The 21,751-nt window shown below is 33.6% G+C and overlaps 1 protein-coding gene across 1 annotated transcript in view; it reads right to left on the reverse strand.

The window, feature by feature from the left end:
• Positions 1-21,265, reverse strand: part of LOC132700802 (homeobox protein B-H1-like) — a 59,442-nt gene extending 38,177 nt beyond the window's left edge. The window contains exon 1 of the mRNA XM_060668350.1: positions 20,766-21,265. Coding sequence (XP_060524333.1) covers positions 20,766-20,994 — 229 coding nt within the window. The 5' untranslated portion in view covers positions 20,995-21,265. The remainder of the gene's footprint in view (positions 1-20,765) is intronic.
• Between the last annotated feature and the right edge of the window lie 486 nt (positions 21,266-21,751).

Genomic DNA, 21,751 nt, shown 5'->3' on the forward strand with positions numbered 1-21,751 from the left:
TCACGGTCGATATAGGTTTAACGCGGTAATTGCCTGCACGATAAAGGCAACCGTAGAAACTAGTTTTTAAATGGCAATTATCGATAAGTTATGTAAAATTAATCATAACATATTAATAACTGTATCTTTTATCAACGCAAAACTGACAAGAACTTAGCGCAACGTGTTTTATTCACGGCAAAATAAATTAGGCTTTATTAATACCGTCCGTCGATGCGACTACTTAAATAAGGAAAACCAATTAACTACATTTTGCAGGATGCAATTAATGCACCTCTAACTGGTTCTTCGACAGATCGTACGGCCTCCGGTAAAGGCTGTGAGAAATTTCGATGGAAAACCAAAAATAGCGGCCGCGGGATTATCAGTGAGACATGTCAATTCCAATTAAACGCTTTTGCCGACCATAAACGAGCTATAAATTATTTATGAATGGGGAGAATTTTTCAAATTAAGTCAGAGAGCCTGAACACGCATCCAAAATACTGGCCTTACAATTAATCACCAATTGCGTGCCCACAGTGAAAACATCCCAGGAGTTTGGGACCCTGTATCAGAATTGCGGTGAAGTCTTAATTTTGGGGCACATAAAGAGCAAATGTAAAATGTAAGGCGCAATTTCAGCTGCAGCGTGGCTCGATGCTCCGCCAGTGCGTTTCTAGGTCAATTCGCTTCACTTTTGGTAACTAATTTTTTGAACCGCTCTGTATAAAGCTTTCTAGATGCAATTATTTAGAATAATATTTGATAATTTTTGAAAAACTAATTCGGCTTTCGAAAAAAAAACCTAAAAACCTGGATAAAACAATGGGTGGGAGTTTCCACGAAGGCACTTGATACGGTTTGCCATAAAACCCTTTTCAAAATGCATGAAAATTGATTCCAAAGTTATTTAGAAAAAAGGAGTAAAGATTAATACGGCAGACACACTTAGCCAGTTAAAAACGCTGATCCATTCATTACTGTTTATCTTATTTGCCAATAACATTTTATGTTTTTCGCGCATGATGCTGTAGTGATCCTTAGTACAGACTGCTGGGAAGAACTCAAATTTGTAATGAATGAATGAATGAATGAATGAATGAATTTAATATCCAGAGATCGAGTCAAATTAAATATTGGCGAATAATATAGGCAATACAAGACACATTTGCCAGAACAAATTTAAAAAACAGGTGACAAGTTTTGTTATTCTTGAATAGTTGTTCAATACGTTTTGAGGTCTGTATTTAACATTTTTATAAGTTGATGCCATCTTCGTGACTTCATGTTTCTTGTAGTACCTATATTTGACCTCAGTATCTCAAAGAATGGGTACATTTTTCAATTGAACATCTTGTTAAGAAAAGGCGATCGAAGAAGATTCACTAAAAACATATTTCTGGCTAGTAACTTCTCACTTGAGCTATGATTGGCTAGGTGAAGAACGAGAAGAGATTGGTGAAAAAATGAGCGACATTCAAAAATATTAGAATAATCTGTTAAAATAAATCACTATTTTATTTATAAACACCTATACCCTCCATCTGCGTTACTGGAGCTTTCAGGTTGTAGGAAATAGGACCTTTGTGGAAATAAAAAAGTACCAACTTTTTTCCTCTAAACCCCTTTTTCAAAATATGTAGAAAAAAAAAGATTTATCTGGCATTCTTAAGGTAATTAGCTAAAATTTGATGAAATTTGGTGCAGGTCGTCCACCATTTAATCACCGCACCACCCCTGATTTGTACTTGTTAAAGAATAAGTTTCGTCTTTGATGTTGAAAACCGTTATGGCTCTCTCATATACATTAATTGTCAATTTTCGAAATAAACCAGAAAATCGAACTGAAAATTTCAAAACCAGAAAAAAAATCCCTAATAGTTTGTATTTTAACTCCGTCACAGAGTGTTTCATAAAACGCTACTTATAGAAGGAGAAATAGAACACTAGAAAATGACGTCAGTTTGATTAATAAACATCTGTCAGCAGTAACTATTTCAGAAATAATAGAAAAAGAAAGTATTGTGGGGCCCCTTTCCGATAGATCTCGAAGGAGGCATCTTTGGAAAGATGTAACACGCGTAATTTCTTTATATTCTCTCTCTCGCAAGTTGTACTCCATTTTGAGCGGTTCTGCTACTGACATATTTGGACGGTTCTTTAACAGGACATCTGCCTCTCGTTCTTTTGGGGTCTATTTTTTCTTGAATCACAATTTTCTCCATCCAATTATTCCTTATCACTGCTGTTCTTTTATTTATTCTAGTTACCTTATAAATTAGTAGAACGTTATTTGAAACTCCCTGGGAGTGATTAGATGAGTATTTGTACTAGATCTTGCCACGCTTGTATGTCACATCCGCTGTCTTATTTTATTATTATTTCGGTAATATAGCGTTTTCAAACCCATATTCACATGAACTTTTTTTTTCTTATTCCAACGTAATCAAGACAACCCTCAGCGGCGGTATTAACGAATCACACTGTATATCATCACATCTTTGCATAAAGTGAATTCTATATTTCAACCAGCAGCGTGATAAATTACCAAATTAAGAAAATGGAATTCCGATAATGTTCCTGAAGTTAAAATACACGCCGCACCGAAATGTAGACCTTATCTGGGTACTAAAATAAATAAATACGTATTGTCCATTACATTTACCTCGGGAACAAGTCGAGTGACGGAGTCGTAGGCGCTGCTACATCGCAAAATACTTAATTGAAATAAACATTTTGATAAGGAAACATTAAGATAGGAGAATTAAACCGCATTGTATATTTTCCAGTATTATCTCTTACACGGGCTTAATTTTTAATCGATTTGAAAGGTGTACACGGACTGCGTTTAGATAAACACAACGTGGGCCGACGAGCAATATGAAAGCTTGCTTTAGGCGCATAAATTCCAAAGGACCCACCGGCTCGGTACTGCTCCGATAACGTATGGACACCGTTGAAATATTTTTTATTCGATTCGGTTTGACAGGGATGTTTTATAAGAAGGTTTTCTCGTTAATCGATTATGTTTCGAGGTATTTTTTTATTCACTTGTATTTAATCGCTTCGACGTTAGGCAAAATAAGATAAAATTTTCAACCATTCGACGTTAGCTCTCTCATGTCTCTAACAAGGACCATCCGACCTGGATGCGGAATACATCCAGAAACCGGCAAAGGAAATCGAAAACGCCAGTCCGAAAACTTGCTCATACCACCACAATACTCATTTTGGGCAGATCACCAAACCGACTTTTCTAAAGTTATTTTTAAGCGGCAAGAGGCAGTGCCTGCCAAGTGCAATGCTTCCTTCCATCCGCGGCTTCTGTTTCGAGGTTATCGCGAGTCGGATTTGAATGACAAAAAATGTACGTAAAAAAACCTGCACAGATAGTGCCAACATATTTAACAAAGAATATTTTGTGTAAGAGATTAACAGCATAAAATGGAAACTTAAATGTTATTCTTTACTGGAACAATGCTCTAGAAGATATAATTTAAGTTTTGAAGATTCAGTCTCTTAGTTTCTCCGGGAGACAAAATAATTAAAATTTTCAAATTTCCTCTGTTTGTAATTACAAAGATATGCGGAGGATGGTGGTATCGCTTTTACAAGAAAAAATTCTTAGTTATTAAGTTATTTAAATAACAAAAATCAAATTATGTATGTACACCGTGTGACAAATAAAACGATCTGGAAATCCATAGGAGATACGAAAAAGTTTCCTACAAAAGTTTCTTTACTCTCCTGAAGATTTAAAATATTATAATTTTGTTGATACAGGGTGTCCTCAGGACATGAACTTTGTTATTTTAAATAGAACATTCTGTATATGTCGACATTTTTGGAATCCTTGGTTAAAATAAAGGTCACTTTCTCAAGAAATTTCTATTCAAATTTTGCATAGTTTAATCAGAAATTAAGGTTATGTGTTTTTTTTGTATCATTTTTTCATTGCCCCATATAAGATTGTGTTATGACCAGGTATTTAACGAAAATTTAAGCGCAGAGTAAGGAGATGATGCACTACTCAATCAGTTTGACACATGCGATTCAGCTTATACTGGGTGTCCCTAATAGGTGGTTCGGTTTTGGCGAATTCAATTAACAAAACCCAAGATTTTCAAATGAAACACGCTATATTTTTATTAAGATATAATTTCTAAGACAAAAAATAAGGTAAGTTTGTAAGTTATCTTATATTTAAGTTTTATTTACTTTTTGAAATATTCGAGGTTGAATTTAGCACCCGTATAAATTTTTGTTTAATTTAAAGCTGCCCACATTAGATCATTTGTTGGCAATATTAGGTATTTCTTAAATAGCAAAGACATGATACTACTTCTTTTAAAGATATAATACTCCAGATAAACGAATTAAACCTATTGGAAATTTTGAAAAAATTCTACTCTATACTACACACTTTAACAGATTTAATAAAACTTCAGAATTCATATTTAAAGAAACTTTTTATAGTGAATTATCATCTAACTTGATTGAAAATACCTAATAAAAAAAAAGTTTATAGACTAAACAAAAAACCAAAAAAAAAAGAAACGAATAACTAAAAAAAAACTTAAATATGGTGCATGTATAATGCAAGAATCTCTTCTCTATTTTTTTTTTAAGTTCCCCACAAAGAAAAGTCGATGGGTGTAAAATCAAGACTTCGCGGTGGCCACGCAGTCCCCATTTTTACCAATTATATTTTGGAAATTTACTCTTAAAAAAGTTATCACTTGATGACCACAATGATAGGGCGCGCTATATTGCTGAAATATAATGTTCTCCCTCAAGTTGTCGGGCAGGTTGTTTACGTTTGGGATTATTGTATTATAAAGCAATAATAAAAAATTCTGTCCGGTTAAATAGTTTTCAAAAAAAATGGGGCCTACAATTCTATCCCGTATAATACCGCGCCACCCTTTAACACTCCGATGGCCCTGCTTTTTTTTTCATTAAAAACTTATTCTCTGTTGAATAATAGTGGCAATATTTTTTATTGTACATGCTGAACGTCATAAAAATCGCTTCATCCATCCATAATGTTTTGTTAAAAATGTCCATTTCAAAATGTTCGTCCATCATGGCCATGCAGAAGTTTCGTCCGGCATCAAAATTATGGTGAAACAAAAATTGAATTGGTAGAAATCTAGAAGCTTTTATTTTGTTGCCCTTTAAAATACGTCGTACAGCTGAAATAGTTGAGTAAGGTCCCTGCTTGCATCTCGCAAAGAATTTTCGGAAAATTCAGTTTCTTCTGATAAATAGGTGCTCGGTTTCTCCCTTTTTCTATGTCACTGTGATTTGACAGGTCCTGAATAATTCTATTAAATATTTTTTTTGTTGGTATTTTAGCTTCCGGAAACTTTCTTTGGTACTCCTTTAATGCTAAGATTGCATTTTACCATTGGTCAGCTAGCATGCATACAATTTTAGCCGTTCCTGGCCAGAATATTGCGGCATTGTAACCAAAAAACTATAACTTATTTGAAATACAAATAAAATATATACTAACAAAAAACTTGACAACTATGAACATTTTAAACAACAACAGAAACAAACAAAAATGTCAAAGTTTATTTATACCATAATCCGTCAAACTAAAATATGGTGATATCATAACATTTTTCGCTGTTTTGAAACGAGCATTTCAAGAGTAAGATTATTAACTAAACTTTATGGTGCGAATTAACGAACTCTTTTTAGTTAATTTTTTGTTTTATAGATTAATTTATTCAAATTTGTTACCTTGTTTAGTTAGCCTATAAACTTTAATTATTTATTCTTGTTCTTAGGTATTTTCAATCAAGTTAGATAATTAACTATTAAAAATTTCTTTAAATATGAATTCTGAAGTTTTATTAAATCTGTTAAAGTGTGTAGTATAGAGTCAATTTTTTTCAAAATTTCCACGTACTAATGGACATTGTGTATTGTCATCGATAAGTTTTATTCGTATATCTGGAGTACTATATCTTTGCAAGGAGTAGTATCATGATTTTGCTTTTTAAAAAATACCTAATATTATCAACAATCAATGTGGGTAGCTTTAAATTCAACAAGAATTTATACGGATGTTATCTTAAACCTCGAATGTCTCAAAAAGTAAGTAAAATCTAAATATAAGATAAGTTACAAACTTACCTTATTTTTTGTCGTAGAATTCATATATTTGAATAAAAATATAGTGTGTTCATTCTAGATTTTGTTAATTGAATTCGCCAAAACGGCACCACCAATTTGGGACACCCTGTATAAGCTGGCAAACTGATTGAGTAGTGCATCTCCTTCTTAGTTTGTGGCTAAATTTTCCCTTGCAATACCTGGAACTGTAGCGTCACAATGTAATTTTTTATGGGGCAATCAAAATATGAAAAAAAAAACACACAACTTCAATTTTTGCCTAAACTATGCAAAATTTGGATAGGAATTTCGTAAGAAAGTGACGTTTATTTTTTGACGAATGGTTAATAAAAACCAAGGAAATATATATATATATATATATATATATATATATATATATATATATATATATATATATATATATATATATATATATATATATATATATATATATATATATATATATATATATATATATATATATATATATATATATATATATATATATATATAATAACAAGGTTAAGATGGGGGGACACTTTTGGGACACCCTGTATCAACAAAATTATAATATTTTAAATCTTCAGGAGAGTCAAAGAAACTTTTGTACGAAACTTTTTTCGTATCTCCTATGGGTTTCCAGATCGAATATTGGGTCCTTTTATTTGACACACGGTGTACACACAGATTTCTAAATGTTTTATATTTTCAACATTACGTATATATTATTTTAAAAAACGAAACAGAAATCGAAGCCATCTAGATGTAAACCATGATACACACACAAGAGAATAATTGTAAAATTAAAACAGAAACAAGAAGCAATGAAAGAAAGTAATAAAAGCTTAGCTGTAAAGAATTGTTCTACTGTTCTATTGTTCTTCCTCCGAATTCAAATTACGCCACCCCGTATATTTTCTCTATACCCATATACAATTTCCAAAAATGGCATTACTTTGATATTGTTTGCAAGACTAACGTGACAAAGTTTTGCGCTACCGATTTTTTTGTTCTCAAAAGTATATCCGAGAGATATAAATCTAGAAAATCGACCGGCGATATGGATACAAGGTCAAAGTGAGAACGACGTTGGAAATATACGAACAAAACGGAAAACTTATCGGGCGGCAATTTCTCTTTCAGGGAAAATTAACGCGACAAATAAATCTTAGGTAACGATTTTGAACCAAATCTGGCGATTAGTCCAGGTCGCGGTATTATCAGATAAAGCGGGGCAATTGTAAAAAGCCACGAAATGATAGCAAACACCGACACTTAGCGGCACGCGAAACACTCATAACCTAATTGCCCCCCATTAATGCCCCGTAGGGTGGGAAAAGCCGGGGGATGCGTCCGCTGTTACGTTGACGTTTATTATAATGCCGAATTGCTAATCTAACGCTATTACTTTAGCGTCTGGGGGGCTAGTTAAGGGCATTCGAGGACACGCAAATAAAAGTTTTATTTATTTCGGTTGTTTCGATATCGTGAATGCAAAAGCATCGTTTTGTAAAATTTGAAAATATGTTTTTTTTCCGGTTCATAATTCCGCAAAAAAGTACCAATTTTGAAAAATAAAAGCTGATAATCCAACAAAAAGCAAGTACATTAGAGAAAAGTCGATAGTATACAGGGTAACTGTGGAAATATGGAAAAATGCAGCAAAATAATGCATATTATTTTATATATCACTGGATACTAAATTCCATTTGAGCAAAGTTTAGTTCAATTTGCACGATAATAGTGTTCAGAAGAAATGACTTTTTTTGCAGTAATCACTCCTGTGTAACTCAAATAAAAGCCTTACGGACAAAGTCAAACAATTTTACAATAGTTTACTATTTCTTATTGGCCTTAATGATAATATTTGTTTGTTGTGAATTGTTTATTCAGCTGGTTTTTAAAATTATTATTGTTGGTTACCAATGAGTTTTTTTTATTGGAATTTCAAGCTCCGAATAATAGGACGTTTTGTAAAATTTTGCTTAATTGTTTTAATTATTAATTTAGAGAAACTTTCTCTATATGTATCTGTAAATGAATCAGCCACAGCCCCCTCGTCCACGACGACATGTTTGGCGTATCACCAAGTCCAATGATTCTACGTAGGTGGTTATTATTTCCAGAATACCTGGGGCTATATGTAACATTTCTTCGCTCCAACACAGCACTTTATAAATTGTTTCTCGTTTTTCAAATCATCATCGTAGATGTTCATTAAGTCTGATTCATTAGTACTGATCATATAGTTAGGTATGAAATAATCTTCCTGTGACTTTAGTTGTGGAAGAGTTCATCGAATCGCTCATGATGATGAAACACACCTTCATTAAAACCACCCCTATTAGGTGTGTGTCGAGAGCCGTAAGAGCTCCATTAAAAACTTGGCTAGTGAATTTTTATTACGTCTGTAATGATTCGTTTTAATTTCCAGAATTGTTTAAAAGAGTCAAGTAGAAGTGGTGGACAATTTTATAGGAAAATTTATTGAAACAACACATTTTAAAAAAACTTCACCTTCCAAAGCTTAAGCTTAGCTTCCCAATCATGAAACCCAAAAAAGTTAGAATGGGTAGGTAAATATCAAAACATGTTCTTCGATGTACATCGAGTATAGCAGAAGAACATATAAATAAATATGGGTGTTACAGATTCAGATATATCAAAAGGAAAAGAGGAATGTCACAGCAATAACAAATTTATTATGGATTTTAATCGACAGTGGCAGTGTCAGACGACTGTGGCTTATTGGCATTCATCATTATCACGTAACCGAGTACGAGATGGAGAGGTTGAACTGGTGAAACAGACACAGAAAAGCTTCTGACTCCAACACCAATAGAGAAACGTTTAGTGATAATTTAGAGACAATTAGTGTAATACCATGTCATTTTTATTTTTATTATTTCAGAGTATTCCACTTCCAATCTTTTTTATCTCGTTTTCAGTCTTCTTCCTTTCTTTTCATCTTCGTACTTATTAAGACTAAGCCACGAATATTTATTTTTTAAATTTTCTGACTGTTCATCTACAGCATACCTTGCCTTGCGAATGAAACTAAATAATAATAATAATAATAATAATAATAATAATAATAATAATAAAAAATAATAAAATAATAATAATAATAAATACCAATAAAATTAATTATTACCAATGAAAGATTCCGCGGGAACTGAAAAAAATAATTTTAAATTAGGTTTCGAATAGTTGCTTTTGTAACGCGAGTTGAAGGAGGTAATAAAAACACATTTTTCGATTAATTTATGCCGTCGAAAAGCAAAATCGATTCAACTATCGCAACTTCTTAACGGGCATGTATTAAATACGTATTTGGTCGAAACCGCTCCATTTTTCGATATGTGCCTGCTTGACAGCCTGTAATTTTCTATATAGTTGAAATTCTAATGGACAAAAATACTCATTGAAAAGAGTTATTAAGGATATAAAAGAAGAACAAATTGGACTCTCGCCAGGCTAAAAGCTGCGCTATCGGTTCATTGTTAGGAGTTCACGCTAATCGTGCTGCTTTGAGTATTCGTGAGGCATTTCACTAAAACTGATTTTGTTCAATTAATATATTTAAGCGATTATATTGGCACATTAAATCGAATTCACATCGTAAATATGGAACTAAGCACTATTTCATAAATAATTTTTGTATGTTTGTTTTTCTCCTGAAGAAAAGGTTAAAGAAAAAATGCTGTCTATAGAAGATATTAAGCTGTTGTTTATTGACGTCGGATGTGGTAAAATATAATGTTATTATAACTGAATCAAATATACTGGACACGAAAGTAATTTGCCACTTGTGAAAAAGTATTTTCAAAAAGACTTACTGACTCCACCTTGAATTTAAATTAAGCATTATTTCTTTAAGAATCCAGTTTCAATTCTAATACACTATTTTTACTAGAAAGTGTAAAAACTGTTTTTCAAAGATGACTAGTTCCTTGAAATAAGATATTTTATAATAATAAAAAGGGAATAAATGAAGTTATCAGAGTTACGGTTTAGATTTTTGCTCCAACCGGGCGACCTTTTCTGAAGGACGGCCTTTGACGTCGCCACGAACAGCATACCAAAATATAGTGAAGGGAAGACAGCAGAAATCTGATAATTGAAGAAAAGTATACGGACTGAATAGTGAAAAAGAAGATTTAAAAGAATACATATATCAGACTGAATTCTGTTCTAGGGTGGTAATTTTTAACACTACAAGCTGTCATCAAAACGACAAACATTAAACATGACACGAATAGTACATGAAATTGCGAGCCAAATAGGTGCTTACATCAAACTAAAAAAAATATTATTAGAAAACTGACAAGAAAGAAAGAAAAGAAGGACTACCCCATTACACTGGAGTCTTTTAATCACCAAATGCCAACAAAAATTCCATAACACACTCATTCCATAATAAAGACAAATATATCAAAAAATATAAATTTCACAAGTCGAAAAAAATGTTTTTGTGCCCGTAAATTATAATTATAATTCACATAATTACCCATAAATTGCAATTAAAATAATTATAATTATAAGATTTTCAGTTTAGCCTTTCGACGACGGCTTTTCGATTGTACTTTTTTTTTTCTAGGAGAATTTTTCAAAATTAGGTAGATCTTGATGCATTTTAAATTTTATACTTAGAAAATAATGATCGTAGTGACAAAATCATCTTTAATGTGATAAAAATGGTCTAACATAACCATCAGAACGTAAGATTCTACAAATTCGTGTTTCTCGTTTTGTACATAAATTAAGTAGTTTGTCTTTTTAAATATTTCAATTGGTAAATTTGTAACAAAAAAATAAACGAAAAGGTTCCCGCAGTGGTGTTATCTAAGTACAGACAAAAGATTCAAAACAAAAACACAAAATGACGTCTAAGAGCTAAAGGAAAGGCGTCGGAAATAGAAATAAAAATGAAGCAACTAAAAAAGAATGGACAGATATTCGTCGCGTTCATTCTTCAAATACTTTATGGCTCTTACATAATGAGATACCATAATTGTTATAATAAAACCTGTGACTTTTCATTTTTTTCATTTCAGAAATAGGTTTTTCAAATATAATATTAAAAATATAGTAACTTTCATAACGAAAATGTCCTGAAATCTGTATGTCTTTTATGTATGTAATGTATCATGTCAATCTTTTAATAATTCCAAGAATTTTTCTTAGGACTATCTCATAGTAAATGATGTTTTGAGCACTCACAAGCTTCCAGTCATCGCATTAAGCAGACCCCCGAGTACAAGATTCAGCGCCGAACAGAAGGATTGAATAAACATAACCTCTCACATACCTGTACCTAATATTTTATAAAAACACCTAGATCTCTGAAAATTATAGCAAAAAGTGTACGCATAAAGGAGCTTAAGGTTAGAGCAATCGAGAACTGCATCATGGCTTTCAGAAAATATACCCGAACAGCAACTTCTCCTAAATCTGTGCGAGGTTCTTTGTGACGACACAATTATCAGAAAATGTATCAATCTCGAAAAGTTATTCAAACCTTCCCTAGACTCATTTATTAAGGAACGATAATCAGATTTGGCAAAAGCTCTACCAGCCGCTAACAGTTTGTTTGCGTGTGCGTCACGATCATTTGAATATCGGTCGGATCAAACAAATGGAACGACCGTTTTGTTGGCTCGAAAAATATCTCGGATTTCAAAAGTCCGCTTTTAATAATACAACTGTTTGAATTAAGATGTTTATCGACACACGGTTTTTACATGTACGTAGCCTAGCGCGTGTTAATCACAACATAACAATGGTAATTTGGGCCTAATAGAAAATCGATGCCGCGGCGGTGTTAGTCAAGAGCTCTTGACGGGCGGAGAAGAAGCTTTTGTTGGCGGTTCGCTTTCAAAAGATCCTTTGTGCGAGATTTGCGCCACGGTCATAATGGCTAAGCCTATTAAGCGATAAGCCTTTCGTATAGTTTCCGACAAAACATTCCTTTCTCTTTTTTTGCGAAAACCGAATGTTGTTTTTGGGAATTATTAACTAACCAAAATTATAAACGATACTTTTCATAAATCTGGTGCACTTACCAACAGATTTTGTGTTTTTTGTTTTTGTTATTCATCTCAATTTTTGTGCTTTCAGATAACAAAAATGAGGAAATTTGCGTCCATTCATAACTTTATAGCATCAAAAGAGCGCCGATAGATATAAAAAATATTATTGCAACCTGTTGTTGAGTAGAAATTCATCTTTGTTTCACACTATTGCTAGTAAAATATAGGAACAACCCATATTTCAATTCAGATTAATTTTTTTAGATTAATTAATGCGTGAAATGGACAGACATGCGCGGAAAATCATAACCTCTACGAACATATCAATGCATCCTGCGGCAGCTCAATTTTTACCGTATATATAACGGGTGATTCAATAAGAGTTTTCACATTACAGTCTGAAATATTTTTGAAACGCCACTATATTTGTTTATTATCAATGAGATTTCTAACCTCAAAACATAAACAAAATTAGTCATGCGACCTTCTGAGAGGACAATTTGGAATGTGGTTCAAAAATTTGAGCAAACTGGATCTGCAACTAACCTCAAACTCCCTCAACGTGCTCGTGCAGGTCGGTCAGATCAAAATATTGCCATTGTTCGCGAAAGTGTAGCCGAAGGTCCAAACACATCGATTCGTCATCGATCGCAGCAAGTGGGCCTTACGTATTCAACCATACAGCGTGTTTGCAGAATGGATACGAGAAAAAGGGGTTCATTTTTCAACGAAAATCATCTTTAGCGATGAGGCACATTTTCACGTTGGTGACTTTGTAAACAAGCACAATGCTCGTATTTGAGGATTAGAAGATCCAAGAGAGATTGTTCAAAAAGCAACGCATCCTCAAAAAGTAACTGTTTGGTGCGCATTTTCGTGCGGAGGAATAATTGGCCCTTTTTTTTCGAGGATAATGCGGAGAACGCTGTTATGGTTAATGGTGTTCGCTATCGAAACATGATATCTGATTTTTTCTATGAGCAGTTGGAAGGTATGTATTATAAAATCGCGTTTTCGCCAAGATAGGTCTCCTATGCCGCTCCAAAATTTTCCCTCACCAACATGAAGATTTGTGGTTACAACAGGATGGAGCGCCACTTGTCACACATCCAGAGAAACGATGCAATTGCTGCTGGGCAAGTGTCCTGGTCGGATTATTTCACGTAAGAACGATATCAATTGGCCGCCGCGATCATGTGATCTTACTCCCCTAGATTTTTTTTTGGGGTATCTAAAAAGCAGAGTGTATAGAAATAAACCAAACACTATTCCAGAGCTGAAACAGGAGATTAGACGCGAAATAGCCGGCATAGAACCTGAATTGTGTCAAAAAGTGATAGGAAATTTCAAAACGAATTACGTCATGCCACATGAGCCGCGGGGGTCATGTGATTGGCATCATCTTTCATACCTAATTGTAATACACTAATCTAAAATGGCAAAATAAAAATGTTTGTATATTTTTATATTCTTCATAGTTGTTTTTATTATTTTAAAGTGGAAACCCTTATTGAATCACCCTTTATAATATATCCATAATATCTAATAGCTGTCTGTCTGTCTGTCTGAACTTATCAGTAATCACTGAAACGAACCGAAATAAAACAAATTCTAATTTATGCTAGAAGTTGTTGCGTGAATTTAAAGATCCACTTGCTTTTTGTCGGAAAATGGATTTCCATTATAATTACTTATAACCATTGAATTAAGGTAGATATATAAGCAAAATACACAGTGTTTCCTAACGTGCACCGTAATTGCATTGTATTACTTACAATTTATCCAAGTTACATTACATTAGATTTGGAAAAGAAGAAAGAAAAAATAAATCTATCGAAAACAAATGTGAAAGAATGAATAATTGAAATGATTGCAGCTGGTGAACCGTTCAAATATAATATATAAACAAAATAAATAAATGAGTATATAATATAAATAGCTCGAAAAATAATGATTAAAAAAGATCCTGTCAAGTTTTTCTTTGTAGATTGATTTCCAAAATAACATTCACAAATTCCTGTTATTCATTTTATTATATCCGAAACATTTTGCTTCCGGTTGGTGTCGTTTAAAATATCCCATACACGTCGCTAAGGCGTGCGATCCATGGCAACAAGTTTGACTTTTTAAAGAGTTCGTAACAGCTCAATCGGTTAAGCAGATTAAGACTTTTGAGATGAACGAGAAATGTGCCAGCGCCCGGAATTTAATCCTATCAAAAATTGACGTTTAAATGCTGCAGCGCTTAAGGGTCGTTAAAAGAACGCCAAAAACCTACCGAACCCACTACCGGCTTTTACGTTTCTCGTTTGTCCTCTTCGTGTTCAAATTTTTGGGTCGTTTGGGGCGTGATGCCCTTTTTCGATCTACGGAGGTGATAATTTCGTGGATACGCGTTCATGGGAATATAGGCATTTACTGCGGCTTAACCCGGTGTTTGGTTTTGAATTATACCGTTTGTCTCAGTAAAGACAAGGAGACATGGTATTAGGGAAACCGACGGCCCTAGAAATTAAAATTAGAGTTTTAAGGAGCTTTTAATCGTGCTACGAGTGGAAACGATTTCGATAGCCTACTTACCACCCGATGGCATTTTATGACATAATCGCAAAAAAAAATTAAATAAACTGTAAGCATATGTCTTTCTTTACATCATTACGTCAAACAAGGTCCTAAAAATCCAGTGAAAACTATCCATCCATCCATCCTAACCAAAAATTTTAATAAAAGAACATAAAGCTAAAGAAAAATAAGTGATAATAGTTAATATTTGAAAACTTGTACGGGCCATCCGTTTTACTAATACTGTTGTCCTTACTGGAACACCCGGTACAGAGCGGCCCACTTTTTGTTTTCTTTTTCCTTACTCTTTTTTATCTAAGATCCCTTTCTCTTTTTTGGAGATAATGAAAAGGGTCGTTTCACCCTTTCTCTCACCTATCTCTTCCAGGACAACCCTTAATAAAGCACCACTACAAAATTCTCTGTTTTTACTTTGGCATCCAACGCTCGCATTGCACGCATTGGAGTCAATTGTCTGTTTGCTTCAATTATTGAGAGCACTCACCACATCCCCATAATTTTGATGGTTCTCCAATAAAAGTGGCTCTTTAGCAATTCCATTTCTAAATTTATGTAGGTACATACCGATTTTTTAGACACTCTTGTACACTTTAGGGATACTCCACTGAACCAACAATTCAAATGCAATATGGAGCTAATTGTAATCCCTCAGTTTGAGAAACTGCAAAAACAATTTTCTACATTTTCCAACTCCCGAGACACCAACACAATGGTATACAAAACTATTGCGAGGAAAAGCGGAATAGTTTTACCGACAGTCTTTAAGTTATTTTTTAAATATTCTTGCACTCTGGAAGCAATCACGTTGATCAGAAAAACGATTCGCTAGTGCAGCTGACCTAGTAACAAAAGAACTCTGCCCATAGTTAGTACGATGGAACTCCACCTGGAAGGGATGGTTTATTCTGGTCTGGGAGTGGAGGGGGGGACACGAAGCCCAATCTTACATAACAGCTCAGGTCCATGGGAATTTCAATGGAGTAGATTATAAAAAATGGTAAGATTTGTAATTGTAATTTTATATTTTATTTTGTTCTAGAGTAGTAAATACTGAAAATGTGATAAAACGGTGGTTTATTTAGCCAAAAAAAGCTTTCTAACAAATAGTTAAATGAAAGCCAAAGTCACAAGTAAACATTGATTGAAAATTGCAAATTAAATGTAACCACCAAAGTTTGTACGACAAAAAGTTCAAGAGGCTTAATAAAAACAATACGTTCTAGATCTGTTGAAAATGCGAATTTTGAGGCAAACCCAATTTCGAAAAGTACGAGACAGCAAAAGGTTGTTTTTTTCTTTGTACCCGCAATTATAGAAAGATTCTACCGACAATGCATCGAATTTTAACAATAAAATTTTGCCCAAACGTGGCAACCATATTTTCGGGACATGATGGTTACCTCGGAGCAAAATACTACAAGCGGATATTAATATTACAATTTCAAATTAATTGGCCCGCGCCTGCATAACTTAACTGTACGTTAACTTCAAACAATGTATTGTTAAAACGAAAAAACGGTATCAAATTGTCTTAATAGGAGCTACGAGCTTCTCATAGTTAACGATAATTAGTCACCGGAAAAAAAGCTCCTATCTGTTTACACAAATGGATACCTGCGTCGTAAAATTACACTTTATTGTGTTTCGCGTGTAGAAAAATTGCCGGAGTTAACAGTTGATGGAGTCGTTATATAGCATTTCTATCCGAAATTGCATTTGTTTTATTTGGTGTCAATAGAACCGACGATGAGAATAAATTGAATGGAATAAATAAGCATAATCTCAGGCTATAAACAATGACAAAGTTCAGAATGATACTATAAACTAATATGTCATCGAATACAAATACGGTATAGTATAGCTAGTAAAAGTTCTTAAATTGTTACAATTACATTTCTGTCAGTAAAGAATGTGAATATGGCGCATCTAAATGAAATTTTAATTTTTAGTGGATATGGAGACAACACCAGAACTCAAGAAGTTTGTAATTTGTTTAAAGCAAAATTTCCAGAAAGACCCCTTACAAGATTCACAGTGAGTAAAATTGAAAGAAAATTTATAGAAACCAAAGATCGTCTACTACGAAGTCGTCCAAAAACATTTTATTAGAAATTCGGGATAATCCTCATTGTGCATCTTGTAAAGTAGTTTTAAATAATAATGTTAGCCAACGAATAGCTTTGCGTGTACTAAAAGCGCAGACTACAATTTTGCGAAGCTATGATGGAAATGTGCAACATAAATCCATTTTCGCATCGTCAGATACCTTTTAGTAGTATACACCACAACATCCACAAAAAATACAGGTTTGGGAAGGGATTCTGAATAACAAAATTATTGGACCTTACTGGAGCCCGATATTTACAATTTTCTCAAAATGACTATTATCCCAAATCCAAATCAGTCTGATATGCCAGATGGACAGATTTGGTTCGTGCTCTGGTTTATTTTGCTCGTGTGTTACTTTATATACGATATTTACCGGACACTAGATTGATAGAAGGGGATCAATAGATCAAGATTTCGAGATATTACTAGACTGGATTTTCGCTCTAATAATTCGGATAAAAAATAAGTACCTATCTACCCTTTTACTTTAAATTTAAATGTATCAGTAAGTAATTATTTCAACGTTAGAAAGAAAGGGTACATTATTTACATCTCAAATATTGAAGAATCAAAGTCTTTAAATGGGGGGGGGGGACAACCTCTAAAAGAAGCCCCAAACATATTTACTTACAAAATCCAGTACGGTGCACAGTATCTATACATTTCCCGCCAACTATGACCAGAAAAAGTGAAATAGACCAATATCATTAAAATAATAAAATGCAGTGAGCAGCTACGATTTGGGTTAAATCTTAATATTTTGAACTCAAAATTCAATTTATATAAGTATTTCCAATTATCACGTACACGCTTTTTGCCTGACAGTTAGACAATTATTCTTATTTGATCTATTATAGTGTGTGTATATTTTTCAATAGGGAAAACAAAAAATACTAGTGTTTTTAAAATGAAAATGAATTTACAAAACTCGTATCGCCATACAGTTTTGTGATACTTTAGATAAAAGACATTGCTTGACAAGTGTGCATTTTGTAAAGGTACTCCATGTCAAATAGGCCACATGCAATAAATCAGCGTTGTTAAGAACTAACTAAAAGTCAAAAATAATAACATATAAAGAGGCGGCCTCATAATTACTTTTATCCACATACAGTTAAATAATGAAGTCCGTTGAAAAGAGGCGGAATTGAATGGTGGTAATAAATAAGTAAACAAATAGAGCTCGCCGGGGTTGGAGGGAAGGTACGTAAACAAACCGCAAATCAAAGAATCATAATTTATTCAAAATTCGATTAAGTCCGTTCCCGATGGTTTGGATCAACACGCGGGTAAAAGACTACTATTAGCAGAGTAAATATTTGATCTGGTTATAATGGTGTGTCATATCACGCGAGTCTAACCTTAAACGAAATCGCTCATATCAGAAAATAAATATAGACATTTCATGACGCGGTTTAATTTTGTTTTCACTCATTTAAAAAATGGAATTAATTATGCAAATAATTTGAATAATTGCAAAAAGAAATTGGTTTGTTTATTTCCTGTTTTTTAAAATAACTATAATTTATAAATAATAAATAAAATTCCAATAAAAATATTAAATGGTTCTTAGGTTTCGTGTTTTTCACTTAAGTTATTTTAAATTGTCCTTATCTTATCTTTATGTTAAGTTCCAGAGTTTATTAAATAAAGTAAACAAACCAGACTCTTTTAATCAACTTCCCTAAACATTTTATCTCACTGTGTCCAAAATCCTGAAAAAATTCATAAAGCAACAAATTCAGTCACATGTAAGAAAAAATTCTTGTGAGCTTTCAGTCGTCCTGTGACAAGTAAAATGCTCTGATGCAGTGTTTAAATCAAACTAACTTTTACAGAGTTCAGCGATTGCAGAACTATTGCCTAAGACTAACATAAGGTATCCGATATTTAACTACTTTCTGAGTGGTACGCAATTGATATAAAACAACCTAAGAATGTTGAAAGAATGAAAGAATGCTTGCTCATTGCTTTATCTTAAAAGATGTAATGCAAAAAACAAACTGTACCGTTGATCCTAAAGAAATTTATACATTTTTATAATTATAAATAAATATAAAAATTAGAATTAAGATCTTTACCCTCTTTCTCAAATAATCTATAAAATTATCTTACACTTTAATTGAGAAAGTCTGCTATAGTTTGCAGGAATATTGTTGAAATGGTACTTTTTAATACATAATATTATTTTGTTAAATTAATTATTTTATATATAAGAGAATTTGCTTTTTTATTTTTCCTTTTTATGATTGTACTTTAATTATGTTTAACTCTTTTCTAGCTTACCTATACCTAATTTACCAGCGAATTTCTGATGCATCCAGTCAATACTTACGATTTCACGATTGATTTTTTATTTTGGCGGTACCTAGAATACTACTATTCCATTTCACTATTTCCAACAATAATTCTGAACATATTTACGAATAAAATGTATGCTATCTCGCATTGTTTTTTTAATATGCCGGCTTTAATTACCTGTCTACCTATATCAATAATTATCATTTAAGAATTTTCAACAATACACTATGACGAGACTAATTGAGCGGAGGTAAAACATCTCACTACTTGAAATTAATCTCATGGATTATAAGTGATTCATTATAAGTTGCGGATATCGCTGAATAAGAATGCCAAATTTAATTAGTTTTTTATGTCATTCTACTAGACTTTATCCGCAACTTCCGCAACTTTTGATAAGGGCAAATTATAACCAAAAGTTTGCTCCTTATTACATTTTTTTTCCTTGCAAACCTCACTTCCCTGACAATTAAACTTTGGTTTAAGTTGAAAACTTTTTTCACCAACCTGGATATATCGGAACTAAAAATAATAAGAGTTATTGAAATATGTCCTTTGATCGGATATTCTGTACTGCCTATAGAGCCGGATATATTTCCTGGGTGTTTAAAAACCAATGTTGTAGTACCAATACAAAAAAGGAACAACGCCGTGCACTCCCGGGGTTTCAGACGAATAAATTTGTGCCGTCTTTTTATACTTATAAGTTAGTTAGGACAATTATATTTTGAAGAATATAGATCCAAATTTATAGTCGCATGAGCGTAACAAAAGGTTAGAAGCCGTAAATGCGCCGATGTTGACTATTCTATGCCTCTTGCAGCTGCCACACTAGTTGCCACGCGTATACGTTTTTCTTTTGTGGATGTTTTGGTACATTTTTCTGTTGGTGCTGAGCAAGTTACATACTTCCGCGATCACAAAGCGAAGTACGCTAGCAGTAGTGGATCCTCCTTGAAAAGATCTACAAGAGCTGATGTAACCCACTCTCGAGGTCAAAGTCTTGACTGGAATCTTCGGCACTGCACTAACACACAATAACGCGTTTTACCACAAACCGAAACTGTTTTAATCTTCTCCTGAAGATGCCAACTTGGTTGGCGAAACGCGCGTCGAATATGTAAAATTGAGTTTCGGTTTGTGGTAAAACGCGTTATTGTGTGTCACTCTCGACCGTCAAATCACTGTATTATTGTATCAAGTTACTCTTGTGTAACTATCGAAATTTTACTTCTTGAAGATCAGTCGGCAATTAACAGAAGTTAGTCATATGAACCAGCGATTTAGCAAGGTTGGAGAGAAGACACTAATAAGACTAGTGTTGTAAGTGAATTTGTAGATTTGAAAGGCGCATTTGCAACTGTCGCGAGAGACGTTTTTATAAACAAATTAAAGTTGTTGAGGTTCTAAAATAGATTAATAATTATGATAAAGACATGTATCAAAAAAGAAGTCTACCTGTCTTCGGCCGCATCTAATTGGTATGGAGGGAAAAAGATATTCTTTTCGCAATTGCTTAAAATTGCATCATATACATTTAGACAATTCTTTTCTCCATTTCCCTCACATCCGTTTTAATAGTTAACATCATATACGAACTGTAATAAAGAGAATATAGACAAATGGACTCACCGTTTGAACATATACTGGAAGTATCGGGATGACCAGAACTGTCCGTATCACTGTCATGTACTGGGTTGGAGTGTAACGACAAATCTCTGGGGCTGGGACTTGGGGACCGTCCCCTCATAATAGCCGCCGCTCCACCATCTGCTGGTCCATTCAAGATGTCGGTGATCATAAACCGCGACCTGGTAGCTGCAGTTTGCGGCATCGCCCTTGATTCGTCTTGCACGGTCATGCCAGTCACCGTACTCGACACTTTTTCGCCTACACCCAACACTTTGAATGTTTCAACCGGTACGGAATAATTTCTTTGCTAAACTGTTTTTGCCCGATTGAGTAATGAACACTTTGTCCTGTAATAGTCCGGAAAATTTGATATATCGTAACACTCCGCTCCAAATTGACGTAAGCCTATGTTTTTTATTTTTAACCAATCGGCAGTAATACCCCGCCAAAAAAACTACCAGCATAAATTCATTAACTCTCACGAAGAAGTGTTGAGCTATACTAACTCTAAAGCAGTGCTCAGCGAGCCTAACAGGCAGTAAATCAGCCATGTTTTCTTCCCCTCCCAAGGGAATGCCCCTTCCAGCGGAACACAACCAATCGCCGCCCGGCCGATATAATATGACGCCCAATAGATTCGCCGAGGCGTCGTGGATTGCCTTCTTGTATTTATTTTATGGGCCGGACTTCGGAAGAGATTTTATTAGATTGAGTATTTAGGAAAACAGTTTTATGTGCTAAAGTACTTCCATTGGTTATATAATGGGCCGGAGAAATAAGCTGTGTTATTGTGCATTCAGTTTTATTGGGTTTATTATACGGAGTTTCTTTGGGAAATCGCTCAGAAGTTTTGACGACAGACGATATGATAAATTGCCTTTTATACGTTTTATGAGTTTCGTAATTACGGATGTTGATGAATCGTTTTTTTTTTTATTTTCACGCTACGTTGCGATTTAAAGGACTGAATTAAAGTATACGTGGTG

This window comes from Cylas formicarius, unplaced genomic scaffold (assembly GCF_029955315.1).
Source record: "Cylas formicarius isolate icCylForm1 unplaced genomic scaffold, icCylForm1.1 PGA_scaffold_4__25_contigs__length_36172078, whole genome shotgun sequence".
NCBI classification, from domain to species: Eukaryota; Metazoa; Arthropoda; class Insecta; order Coleoptera; family Brentidae; genus Cylas; species Cylas formicarius.